The sequence below is a fragment of the Macrosteles quadrilineatus genome, unplaced genomic scaffold (genome assembly GCF_028750875.1).
Source record: "Macrosteles quadrilineatus isolate MER2022 unplaced genomic scaffold, UCM_ALF_1.0 Scaffold_3__2_contigs__length_128488019, whole genome shotgun sequence".
Taxonomy (NCBI): domain Eukaryota; kingdom Metazoa; phylum Arthropoda; class Insecta; order Hemiptera; family Cicadellidae; genus Macrosteles; species Macrosteles quadrilineatus.
Window position 1 is genome coordinate 10,809,244 of NW_026542596.1, and position 27,172 is coordinate 10,836,415.

Consider the following 27,172-nt stretch of genomic DNA (forward strand, 5'->3'; position numbering starts at 1 on the left):
AGGGCAAACAGGTCCACGACGTAGGGAGTGGTGAAGTAAGTAGTGAAGGTTAGCAGTTTGGAGATTGGGAGTGGATTAATGTATCTGCAATACTTTTCAGAGTAAACTAATAATTTCCCCCGAGCAAAGCTCGGTCCCCAGGTACTAAATGTTTAATTTGAAAAACCTCACCTCATATATTTGAAAGCCTGTGGAGTAGAGCCCAAGGTAATTATCCAAGTGAAATAGTCTTAATTTGGAGTGCATCCCAGTAGCAGTCTACCGTACTACTACAACCATGAGAGAGTGGTCATTGAGAAACCGTGGTACATACCAACACACACTCTATATCGATCTATCGTGAAAAACCGTATATTAATTAATCTATTAGCACGTTGCTTTTGGACTTAATTGTACGTCCAAAGTGCCTGGATTTAGTACTTTTCCATTAACATTCACTTATATTACATCAGGAACAAGTAGAAAATTACAGTGGGATAGTAAACAAGATGATTAAAAAGGTATAAATGTTTATTACACTTTACACAATATTTCCCCAAACATTCTCTTTTCACTGTCATCTTCAATGTTTTCAGTCCTGAAACAAAAGTAATTCCATTAAATATTACATATTTAGACAGATATTTTTGAACAGCAGTATCATATATTCCAAATGCTTTTTTCAAGGAGAGACATAAAAAACGTACACTTTACACCGTGTTACACTTTAATTAAAAAATAAAAACCCATATGCACAATGGGTTAATTGAATCACAAATCATGAGGAAATGAAAATAGTTCATATTCATTTGCAGTTTATACAAAAAGCGAAAAAATTTTATTTTACCAAGGGTTGATAAACATACTTCAACAAGACAATGTTTGCTAGATGGTTTGTCACTTCTCTGCTGAGCTTCTCTCCTTCTATCAGCTCCCGCAGAGTTTTGACAATCAACTCGTCAAAGTCAGTAACCCAGTACAACAGGTTCGCTATCATTTTCTTGCCGTCTCCGTTTTTGTCTCCAGTGACTTTTATACTTGGAAGATTAGCTGTAAAAGTCATCGAAAATTAATACTGAAAAATGATGTCAATGTTATAAAAATGAGGTATAATTCACCAGGCCAGGGTAGGTGCACAATATTACCATAGAGGACTAGGTATGTCTATCTGTTCACCAGGCCAGGGTAGGTGCGGAGTGTGGGAAGAGTCTGTAGCAGTTAGATTAATGTATCTAAAATACTAAAATGCTATGGGAAGGGAGAGAAACAGGTCCAAACAGGAAACAGGTCCAAAACGTAGGAAGTGGTGAAGGAAGTAGTAAAGGCTAGCATTGCAGAGTGTGGGAACCGTCTGTAGCAGTTAGATTAATGTATCTGCAATCCTAAAATGCTATGGGAAGGTAAGAAAACAGGTCCACGACGTAGGAAGTGGTGAAGGAAGTAGTAAAGGCTAGCAGTGCAGAGTGTGGGAACTGTCTGTGGCAATTAGATTAATGTATCTCCAATCCTAAAATACTATGGGATGGGAGGGAAACAGGTCCACGATGTAGGAAATGGCGAAGGAAGTAGTTAAGGCTAGCAGTGCAGAGTGTGGGAACTGTCTGTGGCAATTATATTAATGTATCTCCAATCCTAAAATGCTATGGGAAGGGAGGGAAAAAGGTCCACGACGTAGGGAGTGGTGAAGGAAGTAGTAAAGGCGAGCAGTGTGGAGTGTGGGAATGGATTAATGTATCTGCAATACTAAGACTGCTCTCAGAGTAAACAAATTTTCCCGAAGCAAAGCTCGGTCCCCAAACATTTAAAAGTAGCCTAAAGATAAAACATCTGACTACAAAAAAAGGTTTTGGTTATGTACTGTAATAATCTATGGACGGTGTTATGCATAAAGGAACCAAGCGACATTTACCTAAACCTGAGATATGGGACATTTGATTTGCACCCATGCCAAAAATTAAATTTTTTTCTAAAGAATGTATAATGTATTTGTGCCATTAAACATTTCCCCTGTGCCTCTGTCTTAATCTGATATGGATGATTAAAATAGTTTAAACATATTTATTATTTACATATTAAAGACTAAAAAAGTAGAAAATAATTTATAAATAAAAAAAACATTTTCAAATAGAACGTTTTTAATCACACTAAAACTATTAAATAATTTATTTTATTGTCTCCACTTATAGATTGTCTAGACAATTTGTGATTGTAAATATGTCGTATCTAAGATGATACTTGTAAGATTTAAAACAAAACTAATAATAGGTTAAATACCTTATTTACGTCTTCAATCCAAGCCGTCTTTTTGATGACTATAGTTTTGGGGCAAACAGCCCCATTGTCAAATCTTCTGTCTTTTTTAATTACTGTTAAAGGCCAATGCTTTAACAGTAATTAACAAGAAGATTTGACAATATCAGTTTGCCTCGAAACTATAGTCATAAAAAAATACGACTAGTATTGAAGACGTATACAGTAGACTCTTGATAATTCGAAATTGGTGGGCCAAGCATATAAATTTGAATTATCAAGAGTTTGATTTATCGGGAGAAAAATAAACCATTCAAATTACAGAGAGTTCATTTGTTTAATACATACAAAGGTACAGCACGTTACAATAAAACATCGTACAGTATTTTAGTACACTTTTAAACAATCACCGGCTTATTTTTCAGTTACTGTAATTGCAAAGAAATCTGTTATTTAGCGCTATATATTTCGCCAAATAGCTGAACTATCAGCTGTCGACAACTACGTTTGTGCTCAAGGAGATGTCGCGCAATCTAGTGATCGGATTGCCAGATTAGAAAAACAAGTCAGCGAACTAACTCAGACTACTGCTCTAACTAAACAAACATCAAAACGTCCAACACTAGCCTACCATGGGAACAGGATGTACTGTACTGTATAGTTTCCTGTTATAACAGGAAGAGATCACTTCGAACTATAGAGTGTTTTGCCGACTAAACTTCGAATCACTGCGTGACTTTGATTTACAGAGTGTTTTTTCGACGAAACTTCGAATTACAGCATGACTTCGAATTATAGAGTGTTAACTGACGAAACTTCGAATTACTGAGTTACTTCGAATTATAGAGTGTTTTTCCGACAAAACTTCGAATTACTGCGTGTTGCAAATTGACCTGCCCTCTATTTGGATTTTGAAATACCGAGTGTATCAAAATGCATGGTAAAAATTTGAAATATTGAGAGATTCTCTAGGGACTGAGCCTTCATTTTGAATTATCGAAAGTTTTGAATTATGAAGTGTTTGAATTACCAAGAGTGGACTGTATAAGGTATTTAACCTATTATTAATACTCTTTATCAATCCAGGATGCAAAAACATGGATAAATTAAAACGAAAAGCGAGGTGCACATGCAATAGGTAATAATAAAGAGGGGGTAGCTCTCAATAGGAAACAAACATATTCACAGTTTGTTTGATTTACATCTATAGCCTATTTCCTAATTGAGGTTAAAATATCTAATAATTCAATAGGCGAAGATTAGCTATTGCATTTCGTTTTAAATCTTACAAGTATTTTCATAGCTACAACATATTTACAATCACTAATTGTCTAGACAATCTATATGCGGAAAGAATAAATTAGTTAATGATTTATAGTGTGATTAAAAACATGGTATTTTAAACAGTTATTATTTATAAATTATTGATTTTAATCAGATTGACTGCTGATTGAAAACAAGCAACAAGAATCCTTTGTATGAGGGGGAATAAAAGGGACCCATAAAAAGGTATTTTGATTTTGTCTAATACATGAAACTTTCTTTCCTGTCTGGACTTAGTTTTTTCTTGTTTGTGCTTTTTCAAATATACTAAGATAGAATAGGATAGGATAATCTATTACAAAATCTATATAATTAATACGCTACATGAAACTTTGTCGGTTGAACTCCTCCGCAATTTCTTAACCGATTTTATCCATTGACGTCTCATTGGAAAGAGCGTGTCGTGTAGATTTGCAAACTGGCCTTACATTTTTGAAAAAATCCCTTGGGCTCTGCCCCAGTGGCTTTGAACGTTCCCATGTTATCCTTATGAAGAACATAATTGTTTACATTTTGATCAGCTGTATAATTTAATTGCTGTTATTTATTTTTCAATTCAATGAAACGCATTGAGTACATTTATTTACTATTTGAGTTTGTGTAAACATAACCCCAAAGACTGATCGAATTAGCATGGTTGTATCTTAAATTTGTGTGTATATTTATCGTTGTTTTGTGTCGCTACGACGGGTCGTGTTAGCATGATTGTAATTTAAATTTGTGCATTCATCGTTGTTTTGTGTAGCTATAATTTGTTTATTTGTTGTTTTTTTAATGCCTCCGACGCGACGACAACGAAGCATAGACAGGAGGCGTAATCGTGATAACGACCGCAGCTACAGAACAGTGTGCTGCGTAATAGCATAGATAAAAGGAGTACTTATATCAATATACTTATATCAATACTTGATATTGATATTGATATGATTGATAAAAGGAGTACTTCTTTTAATCCATGGTAATAGGCTTAATCACAGTCAGCACCTGACCCTGGACAAACTCAACTGTTAGGTTACAAATGCGTCCTTTAACACTACCCCAAAACGACTTTTCGTTCTCAATTAGTCCTCTATCATGACCTGTGTTGCCTGTACAACGAGGCATTTTAAGACGGAGAATCCCGGCCGGATTGCTTTAGGTTTATCAATAACGAAGATAAACATGATCTGATACTTAATTACTTAAATCATTCTGGTAATACTTTGCAATTGCTCGAATTCTAGCAACATGTACACTAGTAACAATAACAATGATACATAAGTGGCTTTAGAACAACAGTACACAGGAAAAAAATCCCCATACAAAGACTGTTCATCTGGGTGTGGGGAGAGTTCTTCATGTTAAAAAATTTTTATATACATTATCAAATTTGAATATTTTCTGTTTATTGAATATGAATTGTTATCTATTCTACAAATTAGCTTGTAATTTTATTACAATACTAGCTGTAACCCACGGGCTTTGCCCCGTTTAACTTCTTAATTTTCAAGATTATCTCGTTCGCATGGCTCAATCACGTCCTGGTTGAAGTTTGTTCGCTACGCTCACTCACCTTTAGGTTGGAGCTCGTTCGCTACGCTCACTCACCTTTAGGTTGGAGCTCGTTCACTACGCTCACTCACCTTTAGGTTGGAGCTCGTTCGCTGCGCTCACTTGCCTTCAGGTTAGCTCGTTCGCTACGCTAACTCGCCTCCAGGTTGAAGTTCGTTCGCTACGCTCACTCACCTTTTGGTTGCAAATTAGCTGTTGTCATAAATGTAAAAGAAATAATAGTGCTGCACCCTATTGGTAATCCTTGTAACTTTAATGCTATTGAACATCATAGAACAGAACCAACTTGTTTAATTGAAACAGCTGTTAAGATTCAATAATTCCATTTCTCATAAGGTTAACATGGGAAACTCCAGAGCCACTGGGGCGGAGCCCGAAAGGATTTTTGAAATAAGAATATGCCTATATGTTAATCGGGAATGTGAGCTATCATCATGCCAAATTTCAGCCCAATCTGACCGGTATTTTTCGAGTTTACTTTTCCCATACACACATACAGCAACCACCTCTTTTTTATAATAGTATAGATTTTGGATCTACACAACATGTTAAGCCCATTTAATTGTGACTAAGACAACAAATACTTGTTACATTTTAAATTTACCCAATATTTCCTCTATCCAGCCATCCAGACTGTTGACGAGTGCTGGGTGTTTACACCTGGCGATGTTGGCGACATTCACAACAGCTGATAAAGGCACGGACGGACGACACAGCAGGCCTGGCAGGGAGTCCAGCCACGTTGTGAAGTGTTTATCACTACAATGCCAATAATTATAACATTACTTTTAAAATGTATAAGTCAATCTTATACTCCAATAAACACATTTAGGCAGCATTAGAAGAAGAGACCTATCCAACCCACTTGACCAGCTGATGTTTATTTATTTGGCAAACCGTCATGGCTGCATAAGATAAACATAATTTAAGTTTCTGAGTAAACTATTGATGAGCTGATGAACTGCTCAAAAGATGGTTTTGAACCACCAAAACATATGTAGCAAGTAAAATTCTACACTAGTACATATTAAGGACTAGCAGAGTACCCGTCCTTCGTACGGGGTGGCATATAAGTAAAAAAATGTTTATAGCAGTTATACTCAACTCAAGCTTTGAACTTGCAATGGGGAAGGACACATTTTGATAAAATTTGCTTCTTTAAAGTTACGGTATATTATAGTAAAAACACATCTACCATAGCCATAATATTCCACCACTTCATCTAACAATAGAGAAAAATAAATTATTAAAAGTTCACAAAATATCAAAAATTATTCATGAAATTAAAAACATAAACACAACTGTAAACAATCCTACTTTGACAGTTCTCATTGCATATCACAGTTTGTTGTTGCTGCTTAGTTAAAATTAGCTGTTTTCATAAATGCAAAAAAATATAGTGCTGTACCCTGTTGGTAAATCTTAAAACCTTTAATGATTTTGCATATCATAGAACCAACTTTTTTAGTTGAACCAGCTGACTAAATTATTTAATTCCCTTTAAATATGAATACTCATAAGGTTAACATGAGGAACTACAGAGCCACTGGGGCGGAGCCCGAAAGGATTTTTGACATAAGGATATGCCTATATGTTAATCGGGAACATGAGCTACCATCATGCCAAATTTCAGCCCAATCCGTCCAGTAGTTAATGCAAGATTGAACTTCAAACAAACAAACAAACACACAAACTTTCACATTTATAATATTAGTAAGATTGTCTGACAAGGTGCGTTTTTACCATTCTTAGAAGCAATCTTAATTACAAATGGGCAAAATGTTGTTGGTGTTGATAGTGAGCTACTTAGAAACACTTTTTCGGGCTGCCTATACAAAATTATACATTTATTATGACAGCTAACAAAAAATCCCCCCCCAAAATCCCCCTAAAAAAGCCTTCCCCCCCAAAAAAAATCCTGTGTTCCACAGTACCCCACCTCTGGGCGCCTCTGGTGGCAAGGCATTTTCGCCTTTCAAAAACTCATATAAACTAAACCAACAGAGCAAACCTATTGAGCCGTATACTTGAATTGTTTGTAATAATATGAAGAATTTGAAAATGGCTAAATAAATATTATGAACAGTAATTATTGACATTAGGTAAAAAAAAATTAAAAATGAATTGTTTTATTAATTTTGAAAGTAAAACTTTGCTGCATGTACCAAAAACTTGTCATGTCAAATTCAAGATATACAAAATGTATGGAATGTATTTCCCTACATGGAAATGTAAAAAGATTTTAATAACCATTTTTTAACAAAGTTATGATGACCCAAAAACAATAAAATGGCAAGTTTCACGATTTTGCACTACACATTTCAAACAAAAAATGTGTTATCAAGAAATGTAGTAAAAGTAAACATTTTTGTAAAGGTAATAACATTGGAGATCAATGAAGTAAGAGTTGTTCATGGAAATTGGTTATTACAATAAATATTTATGACTTTTATAAATGTTTATAAATTATATTTATCTAAGCAGTCTTCAATATGGTCCAAGAAGATGTCATATGATCCTGACGGTGGTCTATACCCGGCTACGACAAGCAACTTATCGTCACAACCGATTTCGACTGACATTGCCGATAATTCGCATTCTCCTTCCACACTCTAATTGACAGTATCAAGGGGTCGATATTTCAGGTGTGGGCAGCACGAAATAGCAACAACTCCACCATCTGTTTCTGTTCTGCAGAAAGATGACACATAGTCAAAATTTTTTATCACTAGGCTCTCAATTTCATGAAGTTTAACCCTAGAGCTGGCACTAGTGTAACACTGTACTGGCATAGGGATATTATTGATTATGTAATATCATTTTTAAACCATCATAAAAATTAGAAATAGCAACATAACTATGGATTATTATATAACATTTTGTTCAGAATAAGACAAAGAACAATAATATAGGTGGTTTACATGGTTACCACAAAAAAATTTTTTTTAGTTTTTCCGAATTGTAGGCATTATTAATCTATATACTATTATAAAAAAGAGGTGGTTGCTGTATGTGTGTATGGGAAAAGTAAACTCGAAAAATACTGGACGGATTGGGCTGAAATTTAGCATGATGATAGCTCACATTCCCGATTAACATATAGGCATATTCTTATTTCAAAAATCCTTTCGGGCTCCGCCCCAGTGGCTCTGGAGTTTCCCATGTTAACCTTAGTTCCAACCTAAAGGTGAGTGAGCGTAGCGAATGAGCTCCAACCTAAAGGTGAGTGAGCGTAGCGAACGAGCACCAACCTAAAGGTGAGTGAGCGTAGCGAACAAACTTCAACCAGGACGTGATTGAGCCATGCGAACGAGATAATCTTGAAAATTAAGAAGTTAAACGGGGCAAAGCCCGCGGGTTACAGCTAGTTTTTTTATAAAATGTTTTTATATTCCATCGTGTAGCTAAGTGCAGGTAAGACTTATCATCATAAGGTAAATTGTAGTTGTTGTAAATTGTGTGCTGATTCCAAAAATATATAGTTTATATAGCTTATTTTGTGTATTTTGTTTGATAGCCCTATTATTATGTTAATCATACCCCCGCACTAGTACCAAATAATCATAGGCCCTTAGGCCCTTCAATCAGTTCACGCAATTCACTTGAACGATCTCTATAGTTCTTTTCCATATTAAAAAATAGTGCATATTACCCACTAACATGTTAATTCACCTTATTTAAATACTTACTACAAATAATAACACTAATAAATGCATAAAAATAAACAAAAACACATCCAAACGTTGCCGATCGACACTGTTTACTGTTTATAGCGGCAGCGGCAGACAACGAAAACAATAACAAGCGATCGTGATCTTTTACATAGAGTTCAAATCACTCCAAAGAGGTATATAAAAATTTTAAAAGTATTGTAAATAAGTACTATAACTCGTGAATTTTCGTTTGATAGTTTTGAGGCGTTTTTAACGGATTCTCGGCTGAAAAAATGCATAAACATCGACGCCTGAATTGGTGCTGTATATTCGACGTTGCCATTTCGGCCGCGGCCGTTCGCGCCGTATGTCCGGCGTTTGCCGGCGCTAGGGTTAAAAAAGTGATCAGATATGCATAAAACATCAGGGGTTTCGTCATCAATAAATGTCTAGAATAACAAGTTTGTTAAGTAAGCTCCTGTATAATATAACAGTTCCATAGATGTACCTACATTAAATCATCAATTTAAACTTAAATACTGATAGCCTACAGTACAGCATGAGACCTAGATGCCATTTGTCTTTGGGCCGTCAATTAATTACTGATTGAACAAAAGGTTGGATGTTTGACAGTATCAAGACAATAGTTTATACAACATCGGCTAGACTACTTTACCAACCTGTGAAGAGGATGAGTGAACCTAAGAGCAGTCCTGGTTAGGAAGTCTGCAGCCCGTGTGTTGTCAGGGTCACTGAGTATCCCACAGTTAGACAAGACTCCCAGCAGAGTAGAGTCACAAGATTCTGATGTAGCCTCTAGACATTGGCAGAGCACATCCTTCTCATCAGACTGCAGTGACGACCCTCCTCTTAAACTACCTGGATTGTGAGCAAGTAGAATATGTCAGGATTTCCAGATTTGTTAATGATGTTATTTGAGGGATTATTGCGGAAACTTTCCATCAGGATTGGTAAAAAACTAGTTTTCAAAACGTTTCAGGACAATAAATCTGATACAGTCCTCAGATAAGAAAGTACCTGAAATATAACAAAATTAGTACACAAATCCGGCCAAAGCTGGGAAGATGCAAAAAAATTACACAGAAGTAAACAGAAGTCAATATAAGAAATAAAAAAGGTACTGAGATAATATAGGTACTTTCTTACCTGAGGATGGGATTAGATTTAAGATTACAAAACGTCAAAAATGATTTTGTTGGCATAAACTACTTAAATAATAAAAAAAATTATAATTATTTAAAAGGGTACTGAAACAAAGCTAGATGAAGCCTCATCAAAGTTGGAAGAGTCATTTGCAAAGCTGGTAAAGGCTTCAGCAAAGTTTGTGAAAGCATCAGGTAACCTCAGCAAATCGGTTTGGAAAAAGATTAAGTAAAATGTGAAGGTATTTTATCAACCAAACAGATTGTCAAGACCAAACCAAACACTACTTTTCCTTTTCAATTACTTGGTATTGAGTTTTTTTAAACATATTTAATTCTAACATTTTCTATTTGTCAATGAACCCTTTTTATTTCCTTTAACTAAAGCAGTTACTTTAGTCTGCATTTTGAATTAACTTACAAAAACTTTTTAGGGAAAGAGGTAATCTTATATGGATATGCTTTAGATCAAACCTGAGCTGCCTCCACCTAAGACCAACATAAAGAACTACTAACGTTTGATAAACCCAATGCATCTTGTCCACAAATCACCAGGCTTGCTGAGCAGGAAAGTTAGCAGGCAGAGTCGCAGATTGAGCAACAGACACGACTGTTCCTTGGTGACTTGTAGAGCTGACAACACGTGGGATGCGTTACGTTGTCTCTTGCGGTTGCCTGCAGAGAGAGCGTACGGGAACCTTCCTACCAACATCCTGGTCACCACAGAACTGCCCCAGGTCTTGACAAACCAGTCGGACTGGAAAATACAATTAGGCTAGAGTGTGAAGAGTGGTCTACAGCGTTTCCCAACCTTTTATTGTGGCCACCACTTCACGAGACACAATATAATTTGCTCACTACTTATTCACAAGGAGGTTTTCTTATGAATGGATTATCTTTATTATTCCAAAAGAAATAATAATGGCTTTGCAAACCAGACTGACTGTTTCCTACCATATCTACCCATTTTGAGACTATAAGTATGGACATTTTTCAAGAAGGTAATTTTGTCAATATTGATAAATGAATACCTGAGTGAAGTACTTAGAACTGGGTGAAAAAGTTTTAATTGTGCTCATCATACTACTAATAAACAAAACAAAATGATGTTGATACACCAGCTCAACAAAATACTGACATAAAACACTTGAACTTGTGATGTCATCACTTACCACCACAGTGGCTTCTGCATACCACAGGTTGGAACACACTTTGCAAGCCTATACTATAACTACCTTGATAAAAGCTACTTATAACAAGTATTTCTAGGGAGCAATCCACATAATTTTATCTTAACTGCTTCAATTAGGCCTAACATTAGCATTTCATTACATTGAGGTGTATGAAAACACTTGTTAGACGTGTATCAACAATATATTTTTGGCTTCACCTTATAGGTATGACACAATATTGCTCAGTAATTGTTCAGAAATAATGGATCATGCCATCATTCACCTAGATATTAAACCTAACACAAGTTGTTTTTCAATAACTTACCAATAACTTACCAAGTTTTCATCCAACGAAGATAGTTTTAACAGATTCCAAAGATGCAACACAACTTCAACAATGGTTTGTAAAATGGCTAATGAGTCAGGGCCTATTACACATCCTAGAAGAAAAAAAAAAAATCAATCCAGTATGTTTTTATCAATTCTTTAATGATTTCTGTCATTTCTGATTAGAAATAGAAATACAGATTTACTATGTTTTACACAGATTAAATAAATATGGCACTGTTATAAATGTATCCTTTTGCCATGGTTTGAATATACACTCTTAAAGAGATTTATCATCCTTAACAATTGGTTGTAGACAATGTTCAAGGTATGTTTCCGTCCGGTATGAAGAGTGTGTTTTGATGTTTACTATTTACGTCCTTTTATTTTACTAACTCTAAGACTATTTCAAATTTTACAAAATGCTTCTTGCCTAATGGTGTAAGTAAAATGTAAAGTGTACAGAGTAAAACTAACTAAAACAATAAAAGAAAATCCCAAACTTTACTGGAACTTTGAATGGAACTGTCTGAAATTACTCATTTATATTATATTTTACATTTAAGCGAGCCTACTCACCAGTTTCAGGATCTTCAAGGTCTTGTTTAGGCACAGCTTCAATGAATGTGTCAAGTAAAAGAGGCATCAGTAGGGTTGTGTAGTCCTAAACATTTAAAATAGTTTAAGATAATTCTCCGAACAAAAGTTTGACCATGAAACTGAAATATTTAATAGACAATGAGTACAAGCATAAAGGGCGAGGTTTTAAGGATTTTTTTTACGATAGCAAACTTATCAGAATTGGAAAGAGTTCTCGTGGCACAAGAAACACAACTTACACTATACCAATGACTGTGGATACTGAAGTAGGGATCCCATCTATATGGACCAGCTGTTACCAATTTTTCTCAAAAAGAACATTGTTGGATGAGTGAGTTATTATTCCAAATAATTTTTTTCATGACTGAGATACTTTTACTTTTTTAATACTTTAATCTGAAATGGCTGCCATATGTGTGTAGGTATTTTAAGCCAAGTATGAATGGAGGTGAGTGACACCATCTTGTAGTTTTGTTACTTTGTTAGTGACTAAGGCCGATATATTCCTTAGACACAGTTGTTAATTAATATCCCATACAGCCAACAGCATCTAGGGAACCGACAGTTTAAAATAGAATCCTAACCACATTTTTGCCTTGTAATTAACGAGTTGATCTAATATCAGGATTTTGAAAAGCAAATAGTGATGAGTAATTTAGAAATGGTTAACCAACCATTGCCTGTACGATTTAGAAATGGATGTCAAACTTTCTTATATACTAAAAAACTTTTGCAAATCTTATGACAGCTAGCCTTACCATACAACTGGACTGAATTACATGCGGCTGGTATTAAATGAAAGATATTTTCCTGCAGATATGCAGAATCCCAAATATAAGCACAAAAAATTAGTTTGAAACTAAACAAAATTAACATGGGTCTTATGGGTTGCCATGCTGGTGACATAATAACAACAAAATATAAACAGAAAATCAAAACAAATGGAAGAAATTCGAATCACATGTTTTATTTACAGCGTGGGGTGAAAGTAGAGAAGTTTGCACAAAACATACTTTTGGTTGCGTTTTCGGCCACGGGACGAGCTCTTGTTTTTAAAACTAAAATAATTACTGCTAATATCTCTGAGATCTTGATTTTTAAAATAGTAATATCATACTAATATTAAAAACTAGCAATTACCCGACGAGCGTTGCTGCGCTAACAACTATTATTTTAAATGGTAATTTGTTCTTTACACCTGACAGTTCGGCAGATGAATTGCAGACCAGTAGAATGAAAAATGTATATAAAAAACAAAAATAGAATATTTATTTAACTTAATTGCCAGTGGATAAACAATGTTTTTTCCTACAGTTACCTAACAATGTACATGTTCTCTCACTGATTTGAGAAAGCAAAGTGGCCAATTAGCTCATCAGTGAGACAATTTTAACATTGTCTCACTCTAATTACTTTGTCTCACTCCAGATTTGCAACGTGAAGGCACGAAAGTGGCCAATACGCTCATCAGTGAGACAATGTCAACATTGTCTCACTCTAATTACTTTGTCTCACTCCAGATTTGCAACGTGAAGGCACGAAAGTGGCCAATACGCTCATCAATGACAATCTAATTACTTTGTCTCACTCCAGATTTGCAACGTGAAGGCACGAAAGTGGCCAATACGCTCATCAGTGAGACAATGTTAACATTGTCTCACTCCAGATTTGCAACGTGAAGGCACAAAAGTGGCCAATACGCTTATCAGTGAGACAATGTTAACAAATAATTATAATAACTTATCCTTGTGATCGTTGGCGAAGCCACTACGGATAATTATTAGCAAAAGCGTAAGAGAACTAAAGCCATAGACATCAACAAAAAGATAAGGTAAACAAATATTAGATAAGTTCAAGCATCCAGTTGTGTCACATGTTTTGATTTAGATTGTAACACTATCGCAGGCGAAGCCTTGGGTCCAAGCTAGTTTCTTCCATAAAGTTATTTTGATTGGGAGAGCAACAATAAAACTACACACAGTAAAATACATTTCAAATCACCTTAATTGGTAGACTCAAAGCAGCTTCTTCAAGATTGGAGTTATTATTTTGTGAAATTGGATCATAAAGACCAACATATAAAGGTCTGTCATATGGCCATTTCACTGATTGTTTTTTCTCTTTTTTACCTAAAAGAAAAAAAAAAACAGTATCAGCAATCTGACTCATATACTTTCTCCCATCAAATCATTCAAGGAATATAATATTAGGTTTAACAAATTTAAATATTAAATGGCTTGTAGGGACGCAAGTCCCTAAAAAGCTCAATGTAAAACAAATTATTCTAATATTTAAACAAACTCAGAATTAAATTATCTATGGGTCAGACAGAATAGATATCCCTGTACACCATATCTTTTGTGTACACAACAGTTTGTTGTTTTATTTTTTATTTTTTTATGTTATTTTCAATAAATACTGTAATTTGAATACCTCCATAGGTTTAACTCTACTGGTAAATTCTGGTTTACTAAGGTTTGGTCTGTGGTTAATGGTGATAAAAAGGGCATCCCTGATTGGAATTTTGGAAATTGTCTTCGTCAAATATGAAAAGGCAAAAATCCAGAGCCACTGGGCGGAGCCCGAAAGCCCAATCAAAATAAAAACTACTTAGTTTTCCTATTTAATGCCCAAAGAATCGGTGTACCGAATTTCAGCCTCCTAGGTAAATGGGAAGTGGGAGAATTAGTGATGAGTGAGTGAGTGAGTCAGTGAGGGCTTTGCCTTTTATCTATCTATATATATAAAAGGCAAAGCCCTCACTGACTCACTGACTCACTCATTCACTCATCACTAATTCTCCCACTTCCCATTTACCTAGGAGGCTGAAATTTGGTACTCTGATTCTTTGGGCATTAAATAGGAAAACTAAGTATTTTTTATTTTGATCGGGCTTTCGGGCTCCGCCCCAGTGGCTCTGGAGTTTCCCATGTTAACCTTATGATTTTTCATATTTAAAAGGAAATAATGAGTCTTAACAGCTGTTTCAATTAAACAAGTTGGTTCTGTTCTATGATGTTCAATAGCATTAAAGTTACAAGGATTACCAACAGGGTGCAGCACCATTATTTTTTTTATATTTATGACAACAGCTAATTTGCAACCAAAAGGTGAGTGAGCGTAGTGGACGAACTTCAACCTGGAGGCGAGTTAGCGTAGCGAACGAGCTAACCTATGAAGGCAAGTGAGCGCAGCGAACGACCTCCAACCTAAAGGTGAGTGAGCGTAGCGAACGAACTTCAACCAGAAGATGATTGAGCCATGAGAACGAGCTCACTTATGAAGTTAAACGGGGCAAAGCCCGCGGGTACAGCTAGTATATATATATACAGGGTGGCTGAAAAGTAACTTGCACCCCCCCTTAACTTTTCAACCATTTGAGATATTTGAAATCGGTTTGCTGTAACCTTCTTAGATATGAGGGGCTACAATAATTATGGTCAATTTTGAAAATTTTGCCCTTAGGGGTAGCGGGGGTAGGGGCTAGCTCAAAATTTTCAAATGACAAGTATAGTCGAGTTTGGTATCATTTTACAGGTCTTGACGAAACATAAAAATTGACATAAAGAAAACCAAAATCGGCTCACTAATAACAAAATGGCGCACTAAAACGTTTCAAATCCAAATAACCATGAGGGTGGCAAAAAAATTAACTTGCACCCTCTTTAACTTTTTAACTATTTGAGATATTTGAAATCGGTTTGCGGCAACTTGTTTGGAAATGAATGGCTACAATAATTATGGTCAGTTTTGAAAATTTTGCCCTTAGGGGTAGCGGGGGTATGGGGTAGCTCAAAATTTTCAAATAACAAGTATAGTCGAGTTTGGTATCATTTTACAGGTCTTGACGAAACATAACAAATAACATAAAGAAAATAGAAATCGGACCATTAATAACAAAATGGCAGCTAAAAATGATTGAGACAATGGTTATTTAAAGTAATTTTGAACTGCCATTTTGGTATTAATGGTCCAATTTCTATTTCCTCTATGTTAATTGTTATGTTTCGTCAAGACCTACAAAATGATACCAAACTCGACTATACTTGCTATTTGAAAATTTTGAGCTACCCCTACTACCGCTACCCCTAAGGGCAAAATTTTCAAAGCTTACCATAATTATTGCAGCCCTTCATATCTAAACAAGTTGCCGCAAACTGATTTCAAATATCTCAAATAGTTAAAAAGTTAATGAGGGTGCAAGTTAATTTTTTTGCCACCCTCATGGTTATTTGGATTTGAAACGTTTTAGGGCGCCATTTTGTTATTAGTGAGCCAATTTTGGTTTTCTTTATGTCAATTTTTATGTTTCGTCAAGATCTGTAAAATGATACCAAACTCGACTATACTTGTCATTTGAAAATTTTGAGCTACCCCCTACCACCACTACCCCTAAGGGCAAAATTTTCAAAATTGACCATAATTATTGTAGCCCCTCATATCTAAGAAGGTTGCTGCAAACCGATTTCAAATATCTCAAATGGTTGAAAAGTTAAGGGGAGGTGCAAGTTACTTTTCAGCCACCCTGTATATATAGATGCTAGGCTATTTATTATTTTAACCTTTTTTGCTTGGAGCAACAGACAGTACCTGTTTAAAATCTCCTCCAAACAATATTGTTTTTTTTCCAACAAATATTGGAATTGTCATAGTACTTACTTAATTAACAAATATATTACCCGAACAAACCTATTCCATCTTTATTTCCAGGTTATTTTCTAAGAGTAGCCGTTGAGGTTATTCCACTTCATACAAAATATTGATTAAACAAATCTCAAATTAAAAAAGTTAATAAATTTACAAAGAAATAAGTGTAGAATAAATCTCGAACATATGTATTGAAATAAAAACAAAGCAGAAGTTCTACATTTGATCTTGAATCGTTAATTATTTAGTCAATGTGGTTATGTTCTTGTCTTGTGGTTACAAATAAAAATACACAAATTTGAAAAGTTTCACAGTAAAATAATTTATTTCAACATTCTATGGCGTAACTAAAACGTCTTAATTATTATAGGCAATGTTATCCCTGGTTTTATATAGTAAGCTACATTGCAGAATTGACTGGCAAATAAAGTCATCCACATTTAATATTGCGTACCAGCTTAATGATAAATCACGATCAGCTTTATTGAAGTAAACAAAAATCAGCAGTAAATGGTTTCTAATGCTATTCTTATGGAGAACATTTTATGTTATATCTAATTTTGTGTTAAAATTTTGGGTATTGCACTATTTTTCCCGCCGTCACGGGATCCAGAACTTTAATTTGAGCCCTCTCCCGTCATTCTATGACTTCTCAGTCACCCACAATTATGACACAAAGAATCGGCTTACCTAATTTATATGTAGATATGGCCTAAATATATGTAAAATATTTACTAAGGTTAGGGTTATTTTGTTTTAATGGTTAACTGGTTTGAAGTTTCGTTTAAATTACTACATTTTGTTGTAAACCAGTTTATTATTATAATGTAATTTTCTTGTGTCTTTAAAACTTAAATGTACATAGGCTAGGGTTAGTTTTTTTGTGGTTAGTAACTGTACCCCTACAGTAGTCTCTTTTGAATGACAACAGTTTGTTGTAAATCATTTCATATATTATGAATCAAATTTTCTTGTGTCTTAGAGATATCTATCTACCCATAAACTTAGTACAATACAATAGTATGTTATAATTAGTAAGGGGTTTCTCTGTAACACTGCTTTTTCAGCTAAATGTCAGCACAAATTTATGTTTTATTGCCTCTTGCGTCTTAGGAATATATTATTTAGAAGAAAACATATTTTAAGATGTTTTTGTTTATTTTTAGTAATATTTTTTTTATATTTGTGGATTAAAAGAAAACATTAAATATATACTATTTTAAAGGTGTGTACTTCATTTCCTGTGATCAAAAAATCATTTTCTGTACTAACAACTAAAAAATGTTGGAGTAAACTGAATTTTATGAAGTTACGGCCAGCACTTTTAGATAGCCTAAAACAGCAATATTGAACACATATGTTTCAAAATTTTTGCGGACCTCCCCTTTTGATGGGGGGAATTCCATACCCCCCAGGCCCCCCCGGAGAAGCCATAGCCACTGGATGCCCCCCCCCCCCCCCCGAGAATCTATCCTGGAGCCGCCCCTGATCTAACGGTCTTGATTTTAGCATAAGATATGGTAGTTGTATGTGCAATCAGTGTCAACTGTATAGATTTTACTCACTTCCCACAGAGTGTTCTGAAATCACAGTGAACAGTTTGTTCAATCGTCCAATGACTTTGCCTCGCCACTTGTCTGATGTAACCTTCCCCTCTAGGTGTAGAGAGAGCGCTCGGGTCCCCGTGTCTCCGCCTCGGTGTGATATTAAGTCCAGGAAGTGTGGCAGCAGTGCTTGCGTATGATTGGCTGTCAGTCTTGGCAGTGTTGCCAACATTGTGTCTAACAGCAATAGCGAGTCGTTACGTACAGCTGGCTCTATGTGGGTCATCGCGCAGGTTAGGTGACAAACAACAGAAGGGTATAAAGGTGCCAGCTCATCTTCTTCTACCTGTGAAATTTAAAATAATGTTTGTTAAACATTAGAAATTACATGATATTTTGATATACTTGCTCTTGTTTAGAGTCGTTTGGTTATGAATCCGGAAAGTTCAGAGAGCCATACAAGTATGACAAATACACATATTTACTCAACTGTATATATAACTACACACATATTCATACTCTGCAAACAACTCCCAACCTGTTTGTCTAGTCCTTTTTGATTGCAGACAGAAGCAATTGGTGTATTTTTCTTTTGTAGGCCAATTGTTTAATATAGTAAAAGTACCATAGGTAACCTATTTTGTACATGGCTTTGAAACGGAACCATTCAGCTGAAATGGTTGATCTTAATCAACAAATCTACACAGATCATATCACTTTATTCTAGGCTACTCAAATTCATATATTTCACTCAAATTCAGCTTAAAATATGCACCTAGTGTTGCAGTCAGTGTTTCAAAATGCAGGATTTTAGACCATGTGGGTGATTAAAATTTAAACCAGATGTAAAAATGAAATGAAATGAAATGAAAAATCCTTTATTTTTTCAGGCAAAGTTAGGGCCACATGGCCCTTTCTTACACTTAACCTGACATTAAAAAATATAACATAAATAATGTAACATAGGGATAACTTAATCTAATTAAACATAAAATATTTAACAATTCAAGTACCTACATATCTATAAAAAAACATAAAAATTTAACAAATAGAAAAACACATTCACACACTCTCGCATACACGCATCAGCAAACGCGCAAGGTAACAGTAGCCCTAGGACACGCCAGCCGAGACCATCTTCTCAAAATAGAGCTTTTTCAGTGCCGCCACAAACTGGGAACGTTTTTCAAGGGTCTTAATGTGTAGGGGTAGGCCGTTCCACAGACGACAAGCGGTAACAACAAAAGCCCTGCCATAAGCTGTGGTCACATGATGAGGTATACGCAATGTAATCGAAGAATAACGAGACATTCGTGAACTACCCTGAGATGTAGGATAAAACCAAGATTTTTTACTCTGACACCTGATTTAATTCTTTTCCTGCTTTTCCAATAAAATCCATCCCAAATTGCCTGAACTATCTTATACAGTAGGCCTATATTATAGCAAGGATTGAAGAGATATTTATGAAAAAAACCATTATACGTAAAAAATGTTACTTTGGATGAAACAGGAAAATTCAAGCCAGACATAGCTTTTTTAACTCGGTTAGTAGGATTTTTCTTTTGCTTGAGTGGAAACACTCATAGCAGTCTCAAAATCAAAGACCTATCATTATGAGTGTAGAGAAGGAGTTAAATTTTACGTAGCTACATCTAACTCTTCAGAAACTTACCCGAGTAAAGACAGCTGCCAGCAGTTTGATAGTATCTGTACGGACGTCGCTCTCCTTGTCCACTGTGAGGCCCATGACGGCCTGTAGCAGGGGAGACAGTGAGGGCAGTATAACGTCTGACCCATGAGTTACTATCAGTTCTCTCAGACCAGCCAGAGCCTCTTGTCTCATACCAGAGTTGTGGTGGCTCAGACGAGATATCAACTCCTACAAGAGGTACAATGTTAGTTCACTCTCTTTATATACTGTGACAGCCTATAGCATGGGAGACGGTGATGGCAGTATAATGTCTGACCCATGAGCTACCATCAGCTCTCTCAGACCAGCCAGAGTCTCTTGTCTCATACCAGTGTTGTGGCGGCTCAGACGAGATATCAACTCCTACAAGAGGTACAATGTTAGTTCATCCTTGTCTACTGTGATAGCCTATAGCATGGGAGACAGTGATGGCAGTATAATGTCTGACCCATGAGTTACTATCAGTTCTCTCAGACCAGCCAGAGCCTCTTGTCTCATACCAGAGTTGTGGTGGCTCAGACAAGATATCAACTCCTACAAGAGGTACAATGTTAGTTCATCCTTGTCTACTGTGATAGCCTATAGCATGGGAGACAGTGATGGCAGTATAATGTCTGACCCATGAGTTACTATCAGTTCTCTCAGACCAGCCAGAGCCTCTTGTCTCATACCAGAGTTGTGGTGGCTCAGACGAGATATCAACTCCTACAAGAGGTACAATGTTAGTTCACTCTCTTTATATACTGTGACAGCCTATAGCATGGGAGACAGTGATGGCAGTGTAATGTCTGACCCATGAGCTACCATCAGCTCTCTCAGACCAGCCAGAGTCTCTTGTCTCATACCAGTGTTGTGGCGGCTCAGACGAGATATCAACTCCTACAAGAGGTACAATGTTAGTTCATCCTTGTCTACTGTGATAGCCTATAGCATGGGAGACAGTGATGGCAGTATAATGTCTGACCCATGAGTTACTATCAGTTCTCTCAGACCAGCCAGAGCCTCTTGTCTCATACCAGAGTTGTGGTGGCTCAGACGAGATATCAACTCCTACAAGAGGTACAATGTTAGTTCATCCTTGTCTACTGTGATAGCCTATAGCATGGGAGACAGTGATGGCAGTATAATGTCTGACCCATGAGTTACTATCAGTTCTCTCAGACCAGCCAGAGCCTCTTGTCTCATACCAGAGTTGTAGTGGCTCAGACAAGATATCAACTCCTACAAGAGGTACAATGTTAGTTCATCCTTGTCTACTGTGATAGCCTATAGCATGGGAGACAGTGAGGGCAGTATAATGTCTGACCCAGCCAGAGCCTCTTGTCTCATACCAGAGTTGTGGTGGCTCAGACGAGGTATCAACTCCTATAAGAGGTACAATGTTAGTTCACTCTCTTTATATACTGTGACAGCCTGTAGCATGGGAGACAGTGATGGCAGTATAATGTCTGACCCATGAGTTACTATCAGTTCTCTCAGACCAGCCAGAGCCTCTTGTCTCATACCAGAGTTGTGGTGGCTCAGACGAGATATCAACTCCTATAAGAGGTACAATGTTAGTTCACTCTCTTTATATACTGTGACAGCCTATAGCATGGGAGACAGTGATGGCAGTATAATGTCTGACCCATGAGTTACTATCAGTTCTCTCAGACCAGCCAGAGCCTCTTGTCTCATACCAGTGTTGTGGCGGCTCAGACGAGGTATCAACTCCTATAAGAGGTACAATGTTAGTTCACTCTCTTTATATACTGTGACAGCCTATAGCATAGGAGACAGTGATGGCAGTATAATGTCTGACCCATGAGTTACTATCAGTTCTCTCAGACCAGCCAGAGCCTCTTGTCTCATACCAGTGTTGTGGCGGCTCAGACGAGGTATCAACTCCTATAAGAGGTACAATGTTAGTTCACTCTCTTTATATACTGTGACAGCCTATAGCATGGGAGACAGTGATGGCAGTATAATGTCTGACCCATGAGCTACCATCAGCTCTCTCAGACCAGCCAGAGCCTCTTGTCTCATACCAGTGTTGTGGCGGCTCAGACGAGGTATCAACTCCTACAAGAGGTACAATGTTAGTTCACTCTCTTTATATACTGTGACAGCCTATAGCATGGGAGACAGTGATGGCAGTATAATGTCTGACCCATGAGTTACTATCAGTTCTCTCAGACCAGCCAGAGCCTCTTGTCTCATACCAGTGTTGTGGCGGCTCAGACGAGGTATCAACTCCTATAAGAGGTACAATGTTAGTTCACTCTCTTTATATACTGTGACAGCCTATAGCATGGGAGACAGTGATGGCAGTATAATGTCTGACCCATGAGTTACTATCAGTTCTCTCAGACCAGCCAGAGCCTCTTGTCTCATACCAGTGTTGTGGCGGCTCAGACGAGGTATCAACTCCTATAAGAGGTACAATGTTAGTTCACTCTCTTTATATACTGTGACAGCCTGTAGCATGGGAGACAGTGATGGCAGTATAATGTCTGACCCATGAGTTACTATCAGTTCTCTCAGACTAGCCAGAGCCTCTTGTCTCATACCAGAGTTGTGGTGGCTCAGACGAGATATCAACTCCTATAAGAGGTACAATGTTAGTTCACTCTCTTTATATACTGTGACAGCCTGTAGCAGGGGAGACAGTGAGGGCAGTATAATGTCTGACCCATGAGCTACCATCAGCTCTCTCAGACCAGCCAGAGCCTCTTGTCTCATACCGGAGTTGTGGCGGCTCAGACAAGATATCAATGAGAACGCAAACCCGAGGTAGATATCTCACCTCTAGCCAAAATGGCAGGTATTACAAAAATTTGATTTATGTAAAAAAAACACAAATTTTACAAATATGGAAACAAGTCTTATTTTTTAACTGGACAGATAGAAAGTCACCCCCTACCCACACTCCTGTCAAAAAATAGGGTAAAAAAATATTTTTGATTTAAAAGATCATGAAATCTTTGTTAACAATCAACGCCATGAACATATTTCTATCTAGAGTTTAGTCATTATTTAGGTTTTGAAAATACAGATTTTGTCCATACTGTAGGCCTACCTATTTTAAGCCGGGTTTTCCTAGGCGCGTAGTCGGCCAGCGGAGAGAGGAACGCGGAGAGCGGACTCAGCTGGTCTTAGGTAATTTAATGTTACTGTTTTCCTAGCAGCGGAGCGGAATGCCATGTTAATTTCAATTCCGCTCTCCGTTGTCCGCTCTCCGCTGGCCGACTCCGCGTCTAGGAAAACCCAGCTTTAGGCTTTTTAATTTAAATTTAAATGGCATTGATTGTTGACAAAGGTTTTGGGATCTTTTACATCAAAAATATATGTAGGCCTAATTATGTAAATACATATAGGTAGTCCTGACTTAACTGTTTAAAAAAAAAGTTTACCATACTGTCAACAGCAATGTTAAAACAGTGACAAACTAATTGACAATTAGAGCAAATTAGACCTGTTAAATTAAGATGTTGTTTTCTGGAAACTAAGGCTACGGACACATGCATGGGCATTTTTAACGCACGAGCACAGCAAGAAAATACATCAAAAATTTGAGCAGCGTTAAAACGAATACATGCCCACTACTGCGTGAAACAACAATGGGTGTGGCATTTCCCATTACATTTAATGCTTTTCATATTGTTTGTGTTTTATGCTGTGTTCGTTTGTGTGTGTGAAAAAAACGCCCATGTGGCTGTAGGCTTACAGTAAAACAAAAAGTTTAAACCCATACAATAGAGTTTTGGTGTTATAGAGTCTCCACAGTTGAATTAAGTTATTTTGCCAAAATAAGAGCTACTAAAAATGAAAATATTAGGCTAATAAATATCCAGTCACAAAATGTTTATCATAAAGTGAAATAGGTTGGCTAAAAAAGAGATACGCTATGACACTTATCACAGAATAATGATTTCAATGGTTCAATCATTAAAATAGCCTAGATAGCCTAGGATTCAAAAGACTTTCTTATCTTAATGCTGAAGAAAAAACTAACCTTAATACTTAAATGCTTTTTAGTTAGTAACTCGTTTTCTCCATGTTCTTTTAACTGCTCTTTTACAATGATTTTCTTCACTTTGAAGTTTGTATCTGTTACATTTTGACCCTTCGGTAGTATAGTTTTGTTCCCTTTCAGTTTAACTTTGGCTTTTTCTTGCTTTTTAAATCTCTTATACCCAGCTTTTCCCATGATGAAACTTCACCGAAAATAAGGGGGGTTCCTGAAACAAAAATATATATTTATTTTAAATCACTTGTAAGTGTCAGCGTCTTGCAAGGATCGAGACAATGTCAACCAGTACCGTGTGTGTGACTGGTCTGTGCATTATTGTAATTAGTCCTATTAATCTTAATGTACTTAGGACTCCATTTATCCATTTGTGGACTTTAATCCACAATATTGAAGATTGTTAATAAAGATTTCTCTCTCTCTCTAGGAAATATCTGTGTATGTTATGTTCAAACTTTGACGACACTGCTTCAGCTGATATTTTCATGTCTGATGATGGTATTGTGATGACAAAATTTACTTAAGCCTAGTCCAAAGCTAAAAAGTGTTTACTTTCAATTTCATTTTTTTAGACAAACAATATTATTGTTCGAAATGAAATGAGATGTTGTTGTGCCGTGGTCTATATATTACACCCAAACTGTTTATAATCATTTTTAATTTAACTAAAAATGGCCCTTTAATTTATTTCAATAAAATGCTTACAAGAGATGGTTTATTTTATTCTTTATATTGGAAGGATATGTCTTTTATATAAATTTAAAAAAAAAACTAACATAAGTAACCCTACAAAATATAAAAAAAATTTTAATTTCTGCCCGAATTTTAAGTAAACTATAAATTGGTGCTAAGTAGGCCACCACATGCAAGTATTCTTTGAACCACGGGCTATATAATTAAATAAAAACATAAGTTGTTATTAACAGAACAGTAGAAGCAGCAGTAATCAATTGTAGTTCAATTCCGTCAGCTCAGTTTGTTTTAACAGTATTAATCCTCGAACGTAACTCACATGAAAAAACCAAGCAAAAATCTGCCAAAGTCGGCCATCTTTATTTAACATGCCATACATTAGGCCTACATTGTTTTTCTTGGCGGAAAAAAGCAATGATTTATTATCTTTTTTGGATTGCTGACTTGGCGGGGAAAGTGTTACCACTTAGTGGTTTTTTGTTAGATTGGATATAGAAGAAGACATGCCATCTATATGGATCAGCTGTCAACAATTTTTTACTAAAAATGAATGTAGATGTGTGAGCCAGTCACACATTGCGCTAATATCAATGAATACACAAACTATAAAGAAGAACAGGTCCTATGGACAATATTCTAACAGTATTTTCAAATTTGGCGCCCGAAATATCTGTAGTTCTGCACTGAACCACCACTCAGCGCTGTAGTCAAGTTTAGCACGCGGTGAAGTGCGAGAGAGAGCGACATACACTGTTTTCGCCCCCTCTCTCTTTCTCTCGTGGCCTGGCCCACAGGGGACGAAAACAGTGTATGTCCCTCTCTCTCGCACTTCACCGCGTGCTAAACTTGACTACAGCGCTGAGTGGTGGTTCAGTGCAGAACTACAGATATTTCGCGCGCCAAATTTGAAAATACTATTAGAATATTGTCCATAGGACCTGTTCTTCTTTATAGTTTGTGTATTCATTGCTAATGTAGTGTCTAAAACTCTATTTTGTGCCTTATTATTTTTTTTCTGACACAGTTGCTGGGTCATAACAGTTGCTATAGGGGGTACAGTTTCTTAACTGGGCTATGCTAATATCGATTGAAACTATCAAATTGAAAATATTGATTAATTATCGATATTTTTAAATATATTTATTATCAAATTAAACGGTATTTACTCAAGGGAGGTACAGAAGAGCCTTCGATGACGTCAGCTGTCAGATCTCCTCTTGAGGAAACACCATTACCGCAACGATACGGAATTCAGTCATCGGCCTCGGTGGTGTAGTGGATAGCGTGTCGGGCTGATAATCCGAAGGTGCCGTGTTCGAATCTCGCTGGCAGCACTAACTTTTTGTCAACAATTTTTTTTTCATATCAGCAAGTTTGGTTGGTTTGGTTAGGTTATGACAGTTTAATTTTATAATTAAGAAATTAAATTAAGGCATTTAATTTTTATTTTATGAAAAAACTATTTTTTAGATTAGTAGCCTAAGCCTTCATTCGATTTTTTCATTATCAGCACGTTTGGTTAGTTTGTTTAGGTTATGACAGTTTAATTTAATAATAGAAAAATGTTAAGATTAATTTTTAATTTTTCTTAATTTTATAATTAACTAGGCCTAATAATGAAGTAAAAATTACACGCTGTGCTCTCTAACTACAATGCTGTTAACGGAGGAATTTTTAATTAAACTATGATGTCATCGTTGCCTCATTTGTACCTCCCTTAAGTCAGACCCCAAATTAAACTATCTTAACCTAACCTAACCAACCAAACTTGCTGATGGTGTAAAATCGCACAAAGGTTTACTAATCGAATCGATAGTTTCAATCGATATTAGCATAGCCCAGTTAAGAAACTGTACCCGCTATAGGTAACTATATAACCTACTTAGCTCATAATAAGTCATTACATCGTTTTGACTTGGTAAGAACTATCGTGTAATCGGCAGAAATCAGTATACTTAATTTAGATCAGCGCAATCTGTAGATGGCTCACATCAACTAAACATAAGACAAATTTTATTAAAAACCTGGCAACAACTTTAACATGGGGATGGAAAAAGGCAAGACCTGACTTACTCACTAGGCCTATTCACTATTCAGGTCCAGTCTCGCACCAACTTCTAGGCCCTAATGTAATTTTGGTAAATTTCTGTGCAATTCTTTAGCCTATTGGGTTGGGTCTAACTCAGGCAAAAAGTGAAATTTGAAACCTTAAGCTTATTAGGCCTAATTATTGACGGAAGGCATGCAATATAATATTTATATAAGTTAGTAAATAAATTAAGTTACTGGTGGTTAAGTTTACCAGTTATAGAGGGTTAGGTAACTTAGTTGCTGGTTGAATCCAAACCACTAATTAATTTTCGCTTGCTCTTTCTTGTCTTTTCTTAACTCTTCTGAGTCTATCAGTCTATGCCCTTGCCCTATGGAATGGTGTAACTTATGGTCTAGCCGTCTAGCCTAGGCTAGTCCTAGTCCTAGTTCCTTCCTTCCTACCTAGTCTGCTGGGCTGGCTGCGCTGTGCTTGCTGGCTGAGGCCTGGCCTGAGGGCTGAGGCTGGGCTGACCACTG

At 36.3% G+C, this 27,172-nt stretch overlaps 1 protein-coding gene across 4 annotated transcripts; it reads right to left on the reverse strand.

The window, feature by feature from the left end:
* Positions 1-492: 492 nt before the first annotated feature.
* LOC128989718 (testis-expressed protein 10-like) lies at positions 493-27,172 on the reverse strand. 4 transcript variants are annotated; one of them, XM_054411731.1, is made up of 12 exons: positions 26,907-27,091; positions 23,897-24,122; positions 19,885-20,091; positions 18,231-18,555; positions 14,020-14,147; positions 11,998-12,082; positions 11,428-11,531; positions 10,436-10,676; positions 9,437-9,635; positions 5,708-5,862; positions 846-1,029; positions 493-577 (listed from the first exon to the last, which is right to left on the reverse strand). In XM_054411731.1, the coding sequence occupies exons 2-12, from the start codon at positions 24,089-24,091 to the stop codon at positions 514-516; spliced, it is 1,887 nt and encodes a 628-aa protein (XP_054267706.1). In that variant the 5' UTR covers positions 24,092-24,122; positions 26,907-27,091; the 3' UTR covers positions 493-513. The 4 variants fall into 4 exon arrangements, with proteins under 4 accessions (XP_054267706.1, XP_054267705.1, XP_054267703.1 ...); XM_054411730.1 differs by lacking the exons at positions 19,885-20,091; positions 26,907-27,091 and adding an exon at positions 27,098-27,172; XM_054411728.1 differs by lacking the exon at positions 19,885-20,091.

Coding starts and splice junctions, on each gene's coding strand:
- LOC128989718 (XM_054411731.1), bottom strand. CDS start 24,091: ATGGGAAAAGCTGGGTATAAGAGATTTAAAAAGCAAGAAAAAGCCAAA. Junction 18,556..19,884: donor TGGCAGCTGTCTTTACTCGG/GTAAGTTTCTGA, acceptor TAAATTTCACAG/GTAGAAGAAGATGAGCTGGC. Junction 578..845: donor GCAAACATTGTCTTGTTGAA/GTATGTTTATCA, acceptor CTTTTGTTTCAG/GACTGAAAACATTGAAGATG.